General features: G+C 34.0%; 1 protein-coding gene and 1 pseudogene across 2 annotated transcripts; both read left to right on the top strand.

Moving 5' to 3' along the window:
• Positions 1-4,349: 4,349 nt before the first annotated feature.
• LOC109146864 (tRNA pseudouridine synthase A) lies at positions 4,350-12,263 on the top strand. Of its 2 annotated transcripts, none has more exons than XM_019294542.1 (9): positions 4,350-4,585; positions 5,198-5,303; positions 5,690-5,883; positions 6,912-7,057; positions 8,644-8,735; positions 8,885-9,137; positions 9,638-9,704; positions 10,479-10,538; positions 11,710-12,263. In XM_019294542.1, the coding sequence occupies exons 1-9, from the start codon at positions 4,461-4,463 to the stop codon at positions 11,777-11,779; spliced, it is 1,113 nt and encodes a 370-aa protein (XP_019150087.1). In that variant the 5' UTR covers positions 4,350-4,460; the 3' UTR covers positions 11,780-12,263. The 2 variants fall into 2 exon arrangements, with proteins under 2 accessions (XP_019150087.1, XP_019150081.1); XM_019294536.1 differs by having other exon boundaries at positions 4,352-4,585; positions 8,885-9,192.
• The window catches only part of LOC109146847, a 30,219-nt pseudogene continuing 28,054 nt past the window's right edge, over positions 10,729-12,893 (top strand).

The following is a 12,893-nucleotide window of genomic DNA, read 5'->3' as shown; positions in this document are numbered from 1 at the left end:
GCTTTTATAACTAGTATAAAAATTTTCATAACTTTATTTTAATATAAATAGTAATTTATTATTATTATTAAAATAATTAATATTTTATAAGAAATAACTTTACAATAGATTTTCATTCCTGTTTTAGAAAATGAACCAAATAGAGAAATAAAATACAATTTTCTACTTCCACCTGAGGCCTGATAGTTTTACGGGATCCGAGTCCATCATAAATCCGGAAGGATATGCAAAACGGGGTAGGAAAATAGTAATTTTATTATCTGGGACACTAAGTCCAAAAGAATATGCACAAAGTCCGAGATAATAACGACCTAAAGAATAAATAAATAATAAAGGCTATAGTCCAAGTAATGGGTATAGAAATAATATTGTAGTTGCTATGAATCAAACCATAGTCTTTGTGTAGAAAGTTAGGGCAAGACACCACTAAGTTATTTAGGATATAGTGAACCTAGGAATGATGTTTAAAGGAGAGACTTGAGACCTCTTATATAATGTCTCGACCTTCCTTCATTCACTGACAAGTGTGTGGTCTTCATTAGCCTAGCTTTCATCTTAGCAATATATGTGTCACATCTTCATCCCCCACTAGATTGCTACCAGCGCCCTTCAATTTAATATGTATAACCCGTTGCACCTTAGCAAAATTTGCAACAAAAAAGTTCATTGTAAAGTTTGTAACATAACTAAAATTCTGTTGCAATTTAATTGTAACGAGCGTTTTACCAACGGAATGCATTCCATTGCAAATTAAATTCCGATGCAAAATGTGATTTGCTGCAACAAAATTTGGGTACTTTGCAACGGAATTGTCTATTATTGCAACTAAGACATTTTCTAGTAGTGTATATACAAATTTGTGTGCATTAATGAACGAGTTTACAATTTGAGCGCAAACAAAATCAACACGAGTATAAACATTTAAAACCACAATACCTTTTTTTAAAAAAAACCTCGCACAATACCTAAGTGTACACACAATAACATATGTGTGCACATAAGAACCCAAAGACAAGAACAACATATAACGACTTGACATAAATAACGACATATACACTAACAAACAAGCAATGCACACGATGCCCGATTCAGTGCACACTACAACCAACATACTTGAATTAAATGTGCACACAGAAATGAAAGTGCACACACAATCTTGGAATGCACATAACACTACATATAGTGCATACATGGCATGCCTTAGCCTCCATATGCACAAATTTACATATGCAAAGGAATCTATATTAAAATGCATACTGATGGAGTATGAATGAAATTGGAAGTACACAATCCTATTAAAAATATACATTATAATTAAACTCATGTATAACATTCACAAATAATAATAATTTCAGAATTCTGAATGCACACAAAATTACTCATTCACCCCTCTATAAATATATGTAAGTAAATAATTCAACAAATCTAAAAAATCCTAACCATATACAAACTAATATCAAAGACCCAGATTAATCATTAGTTCTCATATGATCCTCAATATAATATATATTACTATTTAATCCATCGAGTTAATACCATCTGAGGTCCTCCGAGTATATGGTTTTGTCACGTTTAGTTCTAAATTTTCAAATTGACCATCTGTGGTCCTTTGACTTTCAAATTTAACCATTCGTGGTCCAAGTTAACCACCTATGGTCCTTCAAGTTTCAAAATTTAACCAGTCGTGGTCCTCTTGAAAAGACCATGGTTGGTTAAAATTTAATAGTTGAAGGACCCTAGGTGGTTAACTTGGACCACGAATGGTTAAATTTGAAAGTCAAAGGAACACGAATGGTCAATTTGAAAATTTAGAACTAAACGTGGCAAAACCACTATACTCGGAGGACCTCAGATGGTATTAACCATCCAAAAAGAAAGCAATTTCAAATTCCAAAGTAGAAGTGTTTTCCTAGAATATGCAGGAAAAAACTTATATATATAATGCTACTGACTCTTACTATACATTGAAGTATGGTTCAATTGAAGCATGTGCTCCATCTCAACTAAAAGCCTAAGCTGATAGTTGGACTGCACATTAATGGCTATATGCTCACACGCCCCCTCACGTGTGCGGTGAGTTCCAAGCGACACGTGGACCGGTAAACCGTAGTCGCTTACGAGTGGCGCTGAGATTCAAACCCATGACCTTTAGTCTGGCTCTGATACCAAATTGAAGCATGTGCTCCATCTCAACTAAAAGCCTAAGCTGATAGTGGACTGCACATTAATGGCTATATGCTCACAGGTTCAAATGTGGATGGTGCGCCCATGTGCGGTGAGATGAGAGCCATTGATCTTGCCTAAATCAACGTCCAGGATTAACAATGATTAAAAAAAAAAAGCAGTGGCAATTTGGCCATTTTTCATATGGGTCAAATTTAAGGTGCGTAGGTTTTGTGCTTAAGGTGAGTCGTCTTCCTTCTTAAGGTGCGCTGGTTTTGTGCTTAAGGTGTGTCACTTATGTAGTTGAGAACTTAAGGTGCGTAAGTTTTGTGCTTTAGGCATGTAAAAGTTTTGTGCTTTAGGTGCGTAAGTTTTGTGCTTAAGGTGCGTCGTGTTCCTTCTTAAGATTCGTGGTTTCTATGCTTAAGGTACGCCACTTTTTCAGTTTGAGAACTTAAGGTGCGTTTTTTGTTGAAACTTAAGGTGCGTCGTTTTAAACCTTTAGGTGTGTCTTTCCATAGCTTAAGGTGAGTCATTTCAACACTTAAGTGCGTTATTTTAACATTTAAAGTGCGTCCGTTATAAACTTAAGGTGCATACGTTCTACGCTTAAGGTGCGTTATTTTCAGCACACGCTTCTTCATTCCTGACACGCGTTTTTCTTTAAAAAAAAATTCATTGATTTGAGCCGTTGATCTAGATTTGATCAACGGCTCAGATTAAACCGCATATATGAACGTGAGCAAATTCTCACACCAGATCTCATCCATATATATATATATATATATATATATATATATATATATATATATATATATATATATATATATATATATAGAGAGAGAGAGAGAGAGAGAGAGAGAGAGAGAGAGAGAGAGAGAGTAGGGTTCCAATGAGAACACTTACTTAGGTGAGAACGTAATAACAAATCGTGTGCATCCATATAATATTTTTTAATGGTCTAGATTAGATTAAGTGTGTACGGATGCGAATTAAATGTGTGTAATCGCGTCCGTACACACTTAATCTAATCTAAACCATTAAAAACTATTATATGAATGCACATGATTTGTTCTCACGTTCTCACCTAAGCAAGTGTTCTCATATGATCCTATATATATATATATATATATATATATATATATATATATATATATATATATATATATATATATATATATATATATATATATATATATATATATAGGCAGGTTCAGGTGCGGCGGTGTCTTACGGTGCGACGATCTCTTACGGTGCGGCATCACCAATAGTTCAACAAATATGCACCATCAACGTTAGGAAAATACACCACAAAAACAGAGTAAACATAGCCCCGCATCACCAAACACACACCATTAGGTGTGAGTAAAAACACCATACACTATTCAAAAATACACCATTGAGGGTGGTGAGTTATATGGTGTATTTTTTGAGTCTGTTGTGTATTTTGTGATGTTTTATTGCATTTCATTGTAGTGTGTTTTTCTTACACTGTTAGTGCATATTGTTAACACTGTTGGTGTATTCTAGAATTCCGCCGCACCGCCGCACGGGAAGACTCCGCTGCATTTGAACTTTATTATAATGACAAACATATCCAAAAACGAATTAACAAAATTTAGAATAATCTCCAACCAAAAGTAGTATTTACCACCTAATATCATGCATACTACAATAAGTATTTACATAACTGTTTTTAGAAAAATACAAATTAAACAATGATTTTTAATGTTAACTATAAATCTATAATGAACTTCTCCTATATAATGCTAGTAGTATATTCTTTCCGTTCAATTTTGTTTGTCTGGTTTGATTAACAAGGCTTGACTGATGTTATTTTTAATTCAATTTTACATAATATTAAATTCAATATTAGTATATAAAATTTATATATTTAGAAACTACATTAAAAATACTATTAAATATAAAAAAATTAAATATAAAAATAATTAAAAATTATTTTAAAAAATAAAAATGAAGAAATAGTTGAATTGATAAGTAAAATAGGACAAAGCGAGTAACAAAATTAAAAAATAATGATTAAATATGATAATAATCATAATATCATCATCATAGTATAATAATCAAATACTTAGTGCTTGTCAAAAAAAAAAAAAAAAAAAAAAATACTTAGTGAAAAATTTGGTGAATGTAATTAAATTACCTCAGAACATTATCGCCTCTACTAATATGTTGTACACCGGTGACTGCGACAGCACAATTTATCACACCGGAGATAAGCCCGGTTCTAGGGCTGACAATACCATTTCGGGCAGAGACGAACGGCGGCAGTGGTCATGATAAACTCTCCGACGGTGGTGCGGACCATAAAAAACATTATGGAAAGTCAGCAAGCGGCTCCTAAGAAGGTTTATCACTACAACCACACTGATTCCTGCAAATTCTCCAGATGGACTTCCAAGTAAATTTATCGCCTCCATTCCCTCTTCTCTCCGTCTCTCTGGATTTTCTTTGGACACTTTTTTCTTTAAATTATATTTTACTTTTTGAACTTTGGAATTGGAATCGGCTGCAAAGGACATGGGAGAGAGTTGCCCGGAAGACTCACTGAGTCGATTTGCAATCTTTCCAGTTTCGTCAATTTGTTTAATTGGAATTTGTGATTCAATTAGCCCAGCGGTGGGTCGTCTTCGGATTCTGTGAATTGAGTCAGTTTAGCCACTGATTCAACTGGTTTTAGGACTCGAGATCCTGTGTATAATGGTGCAAATTATACCACGAGCCCTTCTCACCTTGCTGGGTGACCACTTGGTGCATATTTGTTACGTTTTGTAGTAATATTAATTGAATTTGGTTAAATATTACGAAGTATTTATTCCTGTAATTTGTACACATTTGATCTATCTTCATCAGGTTTGAATTGAATTTCAAAACGCTGTTAGCCAAGGATTATATTTGAATTTTCTTAATATCTAATGACCATTCTCTTGAAGTGCCTCATGAAAATACTTATAATGAATCTGTATGAAACAATCACTAGGAATTTCTATTCAAATGTTATTGATGTTGGCAGGGAATGTTACCAGTTCATGTCTGCTAGGCCATGGCAAAAAATTGTTGATTTTTATACAGAAATGGTGAAAGGCCAGTCAAATTTGGCAGGATTGTTTCAAAAAGAGGTGCGCGTTTAAGAAAAAAAACAAAGTCTTAGTTTTTTTAACTATCCCTTATATGAATATGTTCAGCTTGAAAGATAAATTCTATTTTAAAACATTTCTGTTGCAAGTTTGGTAATTTTTAAAATTTTGGTAGCTTTAAACTAGCTGACTTGGTCAAGCATTTTGCATTTGTTTTAAATTTCAACGTAAGAAGTGGAATTTTTTAGTAGAAGAGCTTAGTGAAAAGGAATATCTGAAATGTAGCTTCTTTTGTATGTTATTAGGTAAAACACTTAAACAATTACTAGTCATTTTAGATGTGCTACTTTTTGCTATTTGATATTTCATGATCTTTTCTGTTACATATTTTTATTATTTTATTATATTGTCTGTTTATTTCAAAATAGGTTCCACCACTGTCGCATCCTATTCAAGATGATGCCGAAGCTATAGAAGATTTTGTGAAATCGGAGTTAGGTAGTTTTCCAGTTGAAGATAGGACAGGGAGATGGGCAAGAGTGACGTTTAAGATAGTCCTATCATATCATGGGGCCTCCTTTGGTGGCTGGCAGAAGCAGCCTGGTCTGACTACAGTTCAGGAGTAAGCTTCTACTCACTCTATCCTGTCAGAAAAATGACCATTACCAAAATCGTGAAAGAGTTTTACTGCCAATTACATGTTCTATTTGGTATATGAACTGCTTACTTTTTTCAGAAGTTCATTACTTGTTTCTATTGTGGTCTTTTTGCTTCTTAGAGTCCTTTGTCTGGTCTTGTCTAACATATTTATGTACTAGATTTTCTATCAGAATTTGGTCATATTTATACATTCAATGCTATGATCATGTGGTATATGATATTTTACAAAAAGAAGGTATGAAGAATGTCTCTGAAAGAACCAAAACCATTAACTATGTTCTAGTAGGAATGCCTAGTACATTTGACACTGCATTATTATGGGATATTTTTCTTAGTATATGTGTTTGAGAAGAAGTTGATTTGTGACATGACAGTTGGTTGCCTTTTTTTTTTTTTTTTTTTTTTTTTTAAATAAAATAAAAAATAAAGTTGTTACATGGTGGCATACAATAACTATCTCATTGATTGAATTATAGATTAGTTCAAAGTGTATTGGTAAACTTTTGGGCTTGAAGTTGTCATGTGGCAGCATGCTGTGATTCAGGTCAAAGTGATCGAATTATGTACTTGTAGTAGGTGTACTGGTGAACTATTCTGCTTGTCAATGTCTTTTCTTAAGTCTTAAATTTTAAAATTGGAATCCAAAGTTTAACTCTGCCCTAAATTGTTAGCCTGCTTTTGAAAAGGATTAGAAGGCTAATTTTTCTTGCTGTATCTAGACTGCAATCCTTTATTACTAAATATACTGTATTGTTGTGCTTATGTTTCCTAACAATGGATTTTCAACCCTTCTGCAAATGTTCATAGTTAATTACCTTTTTTTTTTTGTTTTTTGTTTCTCCCACCTTTTATGTTAGATACATATTCAGTAATGAGTCAAAAGTCAATGAAGATAAAAGAAAATGTTATTTGAAGATCATCAGTAAATTTCTTTCTGCAGGTAGTTTTTGTTATCTTGTTAATTGTGTTTGTGATGCTCTGTTTTACCAGGTTGGTCGAAAGAGCTCTTGGACAATTTGTTGATGAGAAAAAAGCTCAACAACTAAAGGATAAGAACTTACCATTAGAAGGTTGTGCTGTAGTTGCTGGGCGCACTGATAAGGGTGTTTCAGCTTCTCAACAAGTCTGTTCTTTCTGTATGTTGCCCATCTTTTCTTGTTTGACCATTCATTTAATCATCTCTTTCCTTGTTAACTTGTTCTCACTCAAAATTTGTTGGCTTGTGTTTAGAATTACCTTGAATCTGATTCTTTCCTTTTTGTCCTTAACATTTAAAATATAATACCCAAAGGACCAAGAATATGTGTGCTTGACTTAACTTTAAATGTTGCTATAAGTTTGTAGGTTTATGAAATAGCATTCTAATAATCATTAAGTTGAACCACCAATACCCTCTACTATAGCACCTGAAGTCATGATTAGTTGCATGTCCTTGGGTAACTTTTTCCTGATGATTTTACTTCCACAAGTGCAATATTAATGCAAAACTGCAAATCAGTACAAAAGGTCACAACACTGCCATGTTGCATGGTTTGATAGAGAACATTTATGTGGCTTCACCCTTGCTCACAAATGTAGTATGTTAGTATGTGAAGCTAAGTTGCACAAACATCGATAGGGGACATCATTTTTTCAGAAGATATTTAGTGCAATATACAGCAATGTATATGCACACACACACACAAACACACACACTCACACGCACGCGCGCGCACACACACACACACTCACGCGCGCGCACACACACACACACTATTTATTTTTAACAATTAATAGCTCTACACTTGTTTGGTCCATATTCATTTTCCCATTTCAATTGGTTCAAATGATCAATAATGAGCTGAAAACTCCCCCAGCTTAGGAAAACTACTTTATACTATCTTATACTGTTGGTAGCCTGATATTAATTTCATAAAATACACCTGGGCTTTGGTGTCTCCCAACAACCTCAATTTTACAAATTTACAACCGACAGTATTGGTGTCTCTCAAGTCTCAACCACCTCAATGATTCTTACATTTTGCAAACTACCACTTAAGTTTAAATTGGAATTGCTCTTTCATATTTTAAGGATATATGAACCAAAGTAGAGACTAAGGTTTAGACACTTTTAAATGGTCAATGTTTTCTTTCTGTGTTTGTCTTCCTGAACTGTTTGGTGATTAAAAGATTTAGGATACAATTGATGGTGTGCCAAATATGTATATTTAGGTACATGTGAGAATTTGAATGCCAATGCTTAAATGCTTTTATGGAGGTGTAAATAAATGCCTAATTACTAGTTTTTTGTATTAAATTCTTTAAACTAACTTCAAAAGAAGAAAGGAGATATGGGATTAATTGAGACTAGGAAGATGGTGGAACCAAATTTACTCTGTTTAGAAAAAAATTATAAAAAAGATAAAGCAAAATTCAATCTGTCTTGACTAAAATATTCTTCTTCTGTTTTTAATTTCATTATTTGCTGTGTTAATAATATCTTAAATTTAATATTACAAAAGAATGTGCTTTAGTTATACCTATACAATTTCAACTTTTTGTCAGTGTTATTTATTTTTTACTCATGCCAAGATGTGAAGACACATACTTTAACAACATCAATAAATACAAATGGCATCCTAAGCACACAATGGTGTGGCATGTACTTATGGTATTTTTCCTTGTTTCTCTGCCAAAGTGTAGTTAACTTGGAGTAACTGAATTCATTTACTGATGCTTCTAGATACTTGGAGAAAGGATGTCAAGGTTCAAGATATTGCAGATGCTATAAATAGCATAGCACCAGGGAAGATAAGGGTAGTTTCTGTAACTAAGGTACTATAATCTTTCATTTTCAATTTTTCATTTAACTTGCATTTCATTCTAGCGTTAAGGATGAAGCAAATCTTTATGAATTTGTATTAGTTCATATCATTTTGTCTTGTAAAAGGTTAAACTTGATGTTAAGATCTAAATTGTTATAGGTTTCGCGTGAATTCCATCCTAACTTTTCTGCCAAATGGAGGCGATACTTGTACATCTTCCCTTTAGAGCAAGAGGACTGCCAACATAGGAAGGATGTTACAGATAAATATTGTTCTAATGTTCATCAACCGAATCAATGTGCTGACAATGATGAATGTGTAGTTGGTAATGCCGAGGGTGAAGTGGTTCCTGGCAACAAACCTACTAGGTTTGAAGTAAGCAAGGTTAACCACTTACTGCGCCAATTAGAAGGAAAGCTTTTATCCTACAAAATGTTTGCACGAGATACTAAACCCTCAAGGAACATGTAAAAGTTCGATGCCCAATTAGATTTATGTAACTGTAATAGTGCAAGGAATTGCATGTTCATCATTAAATACATTTTACTCCGTAAATGATTTCTAGTCTTATACTATAAAGTGCATATCATAAAATATCTTATTACATGGTTTAGATCTTAATGAATAATGATTGTCTAATATGATTGAAATATATATTTTCCTGGTCTTTGTTTAGGTCCATGCCAGTGCATTTATTAAAACTACTGCATTAGTTGAACATTTGGTAACAACTGTATGACTGATAGTTCTAATATGAGGGGTAAATTAGAAATATGCGTGCATATAAATGTATTAAATGCATTAGCTATATGTTTAATGTGGTAAATTTCATCATAAGTTTAGCTACAAGTGCACCATCTTTGGATTCTCAAAACTTGATTAAGCACTGAAGCTTATCTATTTGTATTGCAGTGGTCCACCAACAGAGTGCTTTGTCTTCCATGCCCGAGCTATTGAGGTCTCATTACCATGTGCAAAGGTATGCTAGTTTTGCTAGACTTTACGTGTAATGCATTAGAGTTGCATGGCATTGTATGTCAGAGTTGATAGATTACTTGAAACAAGGTCCAAAACTTTTTTCTCAGATTGTTTGAAAAAGGGTAACATCTTGCTTTCAGATGCTGGCAAATCCAATATTGACCAGCTCCAAAACATTATTTTGGATTTGATTGGATATGCAATTTCTGTATTAATGTATTATTTCACTGTGACGCCCTTTGTATTTCTGGCAATCTAAGCTTTTGTTTATCTGAAAACTAGATAAAATGTTCTCTCTCTCTCTCTCTCTCTCTCTCTCTTTTCCCCTTCAATGAAGTCAATTGAAATAGTGTCAGTGTAGAACTGTATATAGATATGAGTCTTGAGGTTATATATGTAGACTTGTTTTAGTCAAAAACACTTTTTGAATCTGTTTTAACAAATTTAATCAGGTTTCCTTTATGGGTTGTCTGTAGTCAGTAATGGTATCAACTTTATTCTAGTGTTTCCTTCCAATGTATATACTATTTTATGGATAATTCCATCTGGGCCCCATTAGATTTTATATTTTAGTTGCATTTTCCTCCATTCTTTGCCTTTTTCAACTGTGGGTCTGTCTTTTCGTTCTTTTATTTGACACTTTATTTTCTGTTTAATGCAAGTGCTTCAGGACTCGGTGCTGGTCTGATGATTATGGCAGTTGAATATTTTGTGTACTTTGGTCGTAGGTTATGAGCATCTGTTAAAATGTCTAATCTCTTGAGCTGAAATGTAGGATGGGAGTCATACGAAGACAATGTGCATTGAGTTGGTTGCTAACCGGTTTTTGCGCAAGGTAAGACTCTGTCTTTGTTGATTATCTTGCAGGAATACCTGCTTTGCAGTTCCAGTTGCACTGATATATTAAGGCGATTGAAAAGTTAACTTTAAGTACATGGATATTTTGTTACCTCAATGGTTCAATTCAGTTGGGGCTGTACCACATGAAAATTCTAGAAATACTTTTTAAAAGAATTATAACTCATGTTGAGTATTAAGTAAAACTGCATTTGAGGGCATGCCATTTCTAGAAATAGCCCATTCGAAGGATCTATGCTACATTGTTACATTTAAAAGTTGTAAATAGTGATTTTTTAGTGTGCACATAAACACACATGTTATGTATTACTTACTTCATTTAAAAAAAAAAAAACAAAAGAACAGGGGCAAAAAAATTGTAATATTAGCACCTATTGAAAATTTGAAACAACAGGTTATCTTAGGTTTGGCCCTTATGACATTGAGAACTTTTGTTTATGTAATTACTACAAGGTTAAAATATTCATGTGACACCAAGCATTTTTACTTTAAGGGTTGACCATCATGCAGATGCCAGATGGTGATGCCATGTAACCCAAGTTTAAGTTGCATTTTGTTGGTTTCATGTCCTTTAGATCATTTCAGTAGAGCTACATGCTTTTTCACTTATGAAAATGAAGCCTGTTTCAAAAGAACCTAAAAGGTAAACTAATTGTAAACATATTATAGACACAATGAAATGTGCACCTGAGGCTAATTCAAATAACATGAAGCAGAGCATATGAAACTGAAATCAAGATTGATTACGAAACCTGATCTTTTTGGGGGAATGTATAAGTCGATGCTCATTTAGATTGAACTTTATGTTTGCTTGCTTAAACTGCTTGCCTATTAGAATTTCAGCTGTGAAGAATTATGCAATTGATTTGGATTGAACTTTATGTTCATTAGTATTAAAGAGGAGAGTATGTTGATTGGAATTTCAGTTGAGAGACTAATGCCAGATACTAGGCAATGCCCTCAGAAGTACAATATACCAATTGCTTATATTATATATAAATGAACATATACTACAAATGTTCATGAACTGATTTCATTAGTATGTCTCAAAGCTGCCAGTGATTGTGGAAATATGTACATCAGCTATTGATTTGATGTTTATGTTTGTCGGGTTTGATGATCATTTAATGGCCTAGTCTCTTTGGTAGATGGTTCGAGTTCTTGTTGCAACAGCAATCAGGGAAGCAGTTGCCGGTGCAGATGAAGATGCATTACTGAAGCTGATGGATGCCACTTGCAGGCGCGCCACTGCTCCACCTGCACCACCAGACGGCCTGTGTCTTGTTGATGTTGGATATGGGGAGTTTGATCATAACAGCTGTCTGATCCCCTGAGATCATTGACACAAAGGATGAGGCAAAGAAGTAACAGCATCATATTGGAACAGAAATTGCAGTGTAATGGGAAGTGAGCAAAAGCAAAGAGAGTCCCATTCCAGTTGTGCTAGGATGATTTGAACATTGGACCATTTTCATCACTGTCTCTCTTCCCTGTGCCGGTAAGCGGTAACATAGGAGTTTTTCTTAGAATTTCTACAAATTGTTGTTGATTTATTGTTTCTAGTAACCATTAGTGGGGACTTGAAAGTTGGAAAGTTGTCTGAATTATTTTAGGAGTTGAGTTGGTTCTTGAAACATTTTAATAGATAATACAATGGATTTTGTACCATCTCCTTGCTGATTACATACTACCATTATTGTCACTTGGGACTATACAGCTCGCATTATTTCAGTGTTTCCGTCTTGCCTTTTGGGTTTCATAAACTGATCTCAGTACTTGGGGTTGAAATGTGCAAATTTCAGTTAATTGGTGGGTTACTTTGATTATCAGTTCTAATATTTTGAGAATTAAGAATTGCCCCCAGGTTCATTACATTGCCGCAATCAGCAGATCCTTGTCCCTAAGGATCAAATGCAGGGAATTGTGTCTTCACATGATGGTAACTCTCTCAAATTGCCTCTTCCGAGGGAAGATTAGCTCATTGCTTGCCTAGGACTGCTATTAGTTCAACTAGGACTTGTAGTTGGGAGTGTACTTCTTGAACTGGTATTCCAACATCAACTCTCTTCTTTAACTATGAAATGTGGAACACTGGATCTATCAGTGAACCAGGTGGTAAATGCAGCCTATATGCCACTAGCCCAATTCTCTCCAATACCTCATAAGGTCCATAGAACTTAGAGGCCAACTTGAGGCATGATCTGATTGCTAAGGAAGTCTGTTTATATGGTTGTATTTTAAGTAAACCCAGTCTCCCATTTGAAGTTCTCTCTCAGTTCTTTTATCAACATAGTATTTCATTCTCTGCTGAGCTTGCTGCAAATTTCCCTTC

This window comes from Ipomoea nil, unplaced genomic scaffold (assembly GCF_001879475.1).
Source record: "Ipomoea nil cultivar Tokyo-kokei standard unplaced genomic scaffold, Asagao_1.1 scaffold0256, whole genome shotgun sequence".
NCBI lineage: Eukaryota > Viridiplantae > Streptophyta > Magnoliopsida > Solanales > Convolvulaceae > Ipomoea > Ipomoea nil.
This window is presented reverse-complemented; position numbering and strand designations above follow the sequence as displayed.

What these genes read in the sequence shown, in the direction of transcription:
- LOC109146864 (XM_019294536.1), top strand. Translation starts at nt 4,461, where the DNA reads ATGATAAACTCTCCGACGGTGGTGCGGACCATAAAAAACATTATGGAA. An exon ending in CAGGATTGTTTCAAAAAGAG is followed by an intron (nt 5,304 to 5,689) that starts GTGCGCGTTTAA and finishes ATTTCAAAATAG; the next exon opens with GTTCCACCACTGTCGCATCC. An exon ending in GGTCTGACTACAGTTCAGGA is followed by an intron (nt 5,884 to 6,911) that starts GTAAGCTTCTAC and finishes CTGTTTTACCAG; the next exon opens with GTTGGTCGAAAGAGCTCTTG.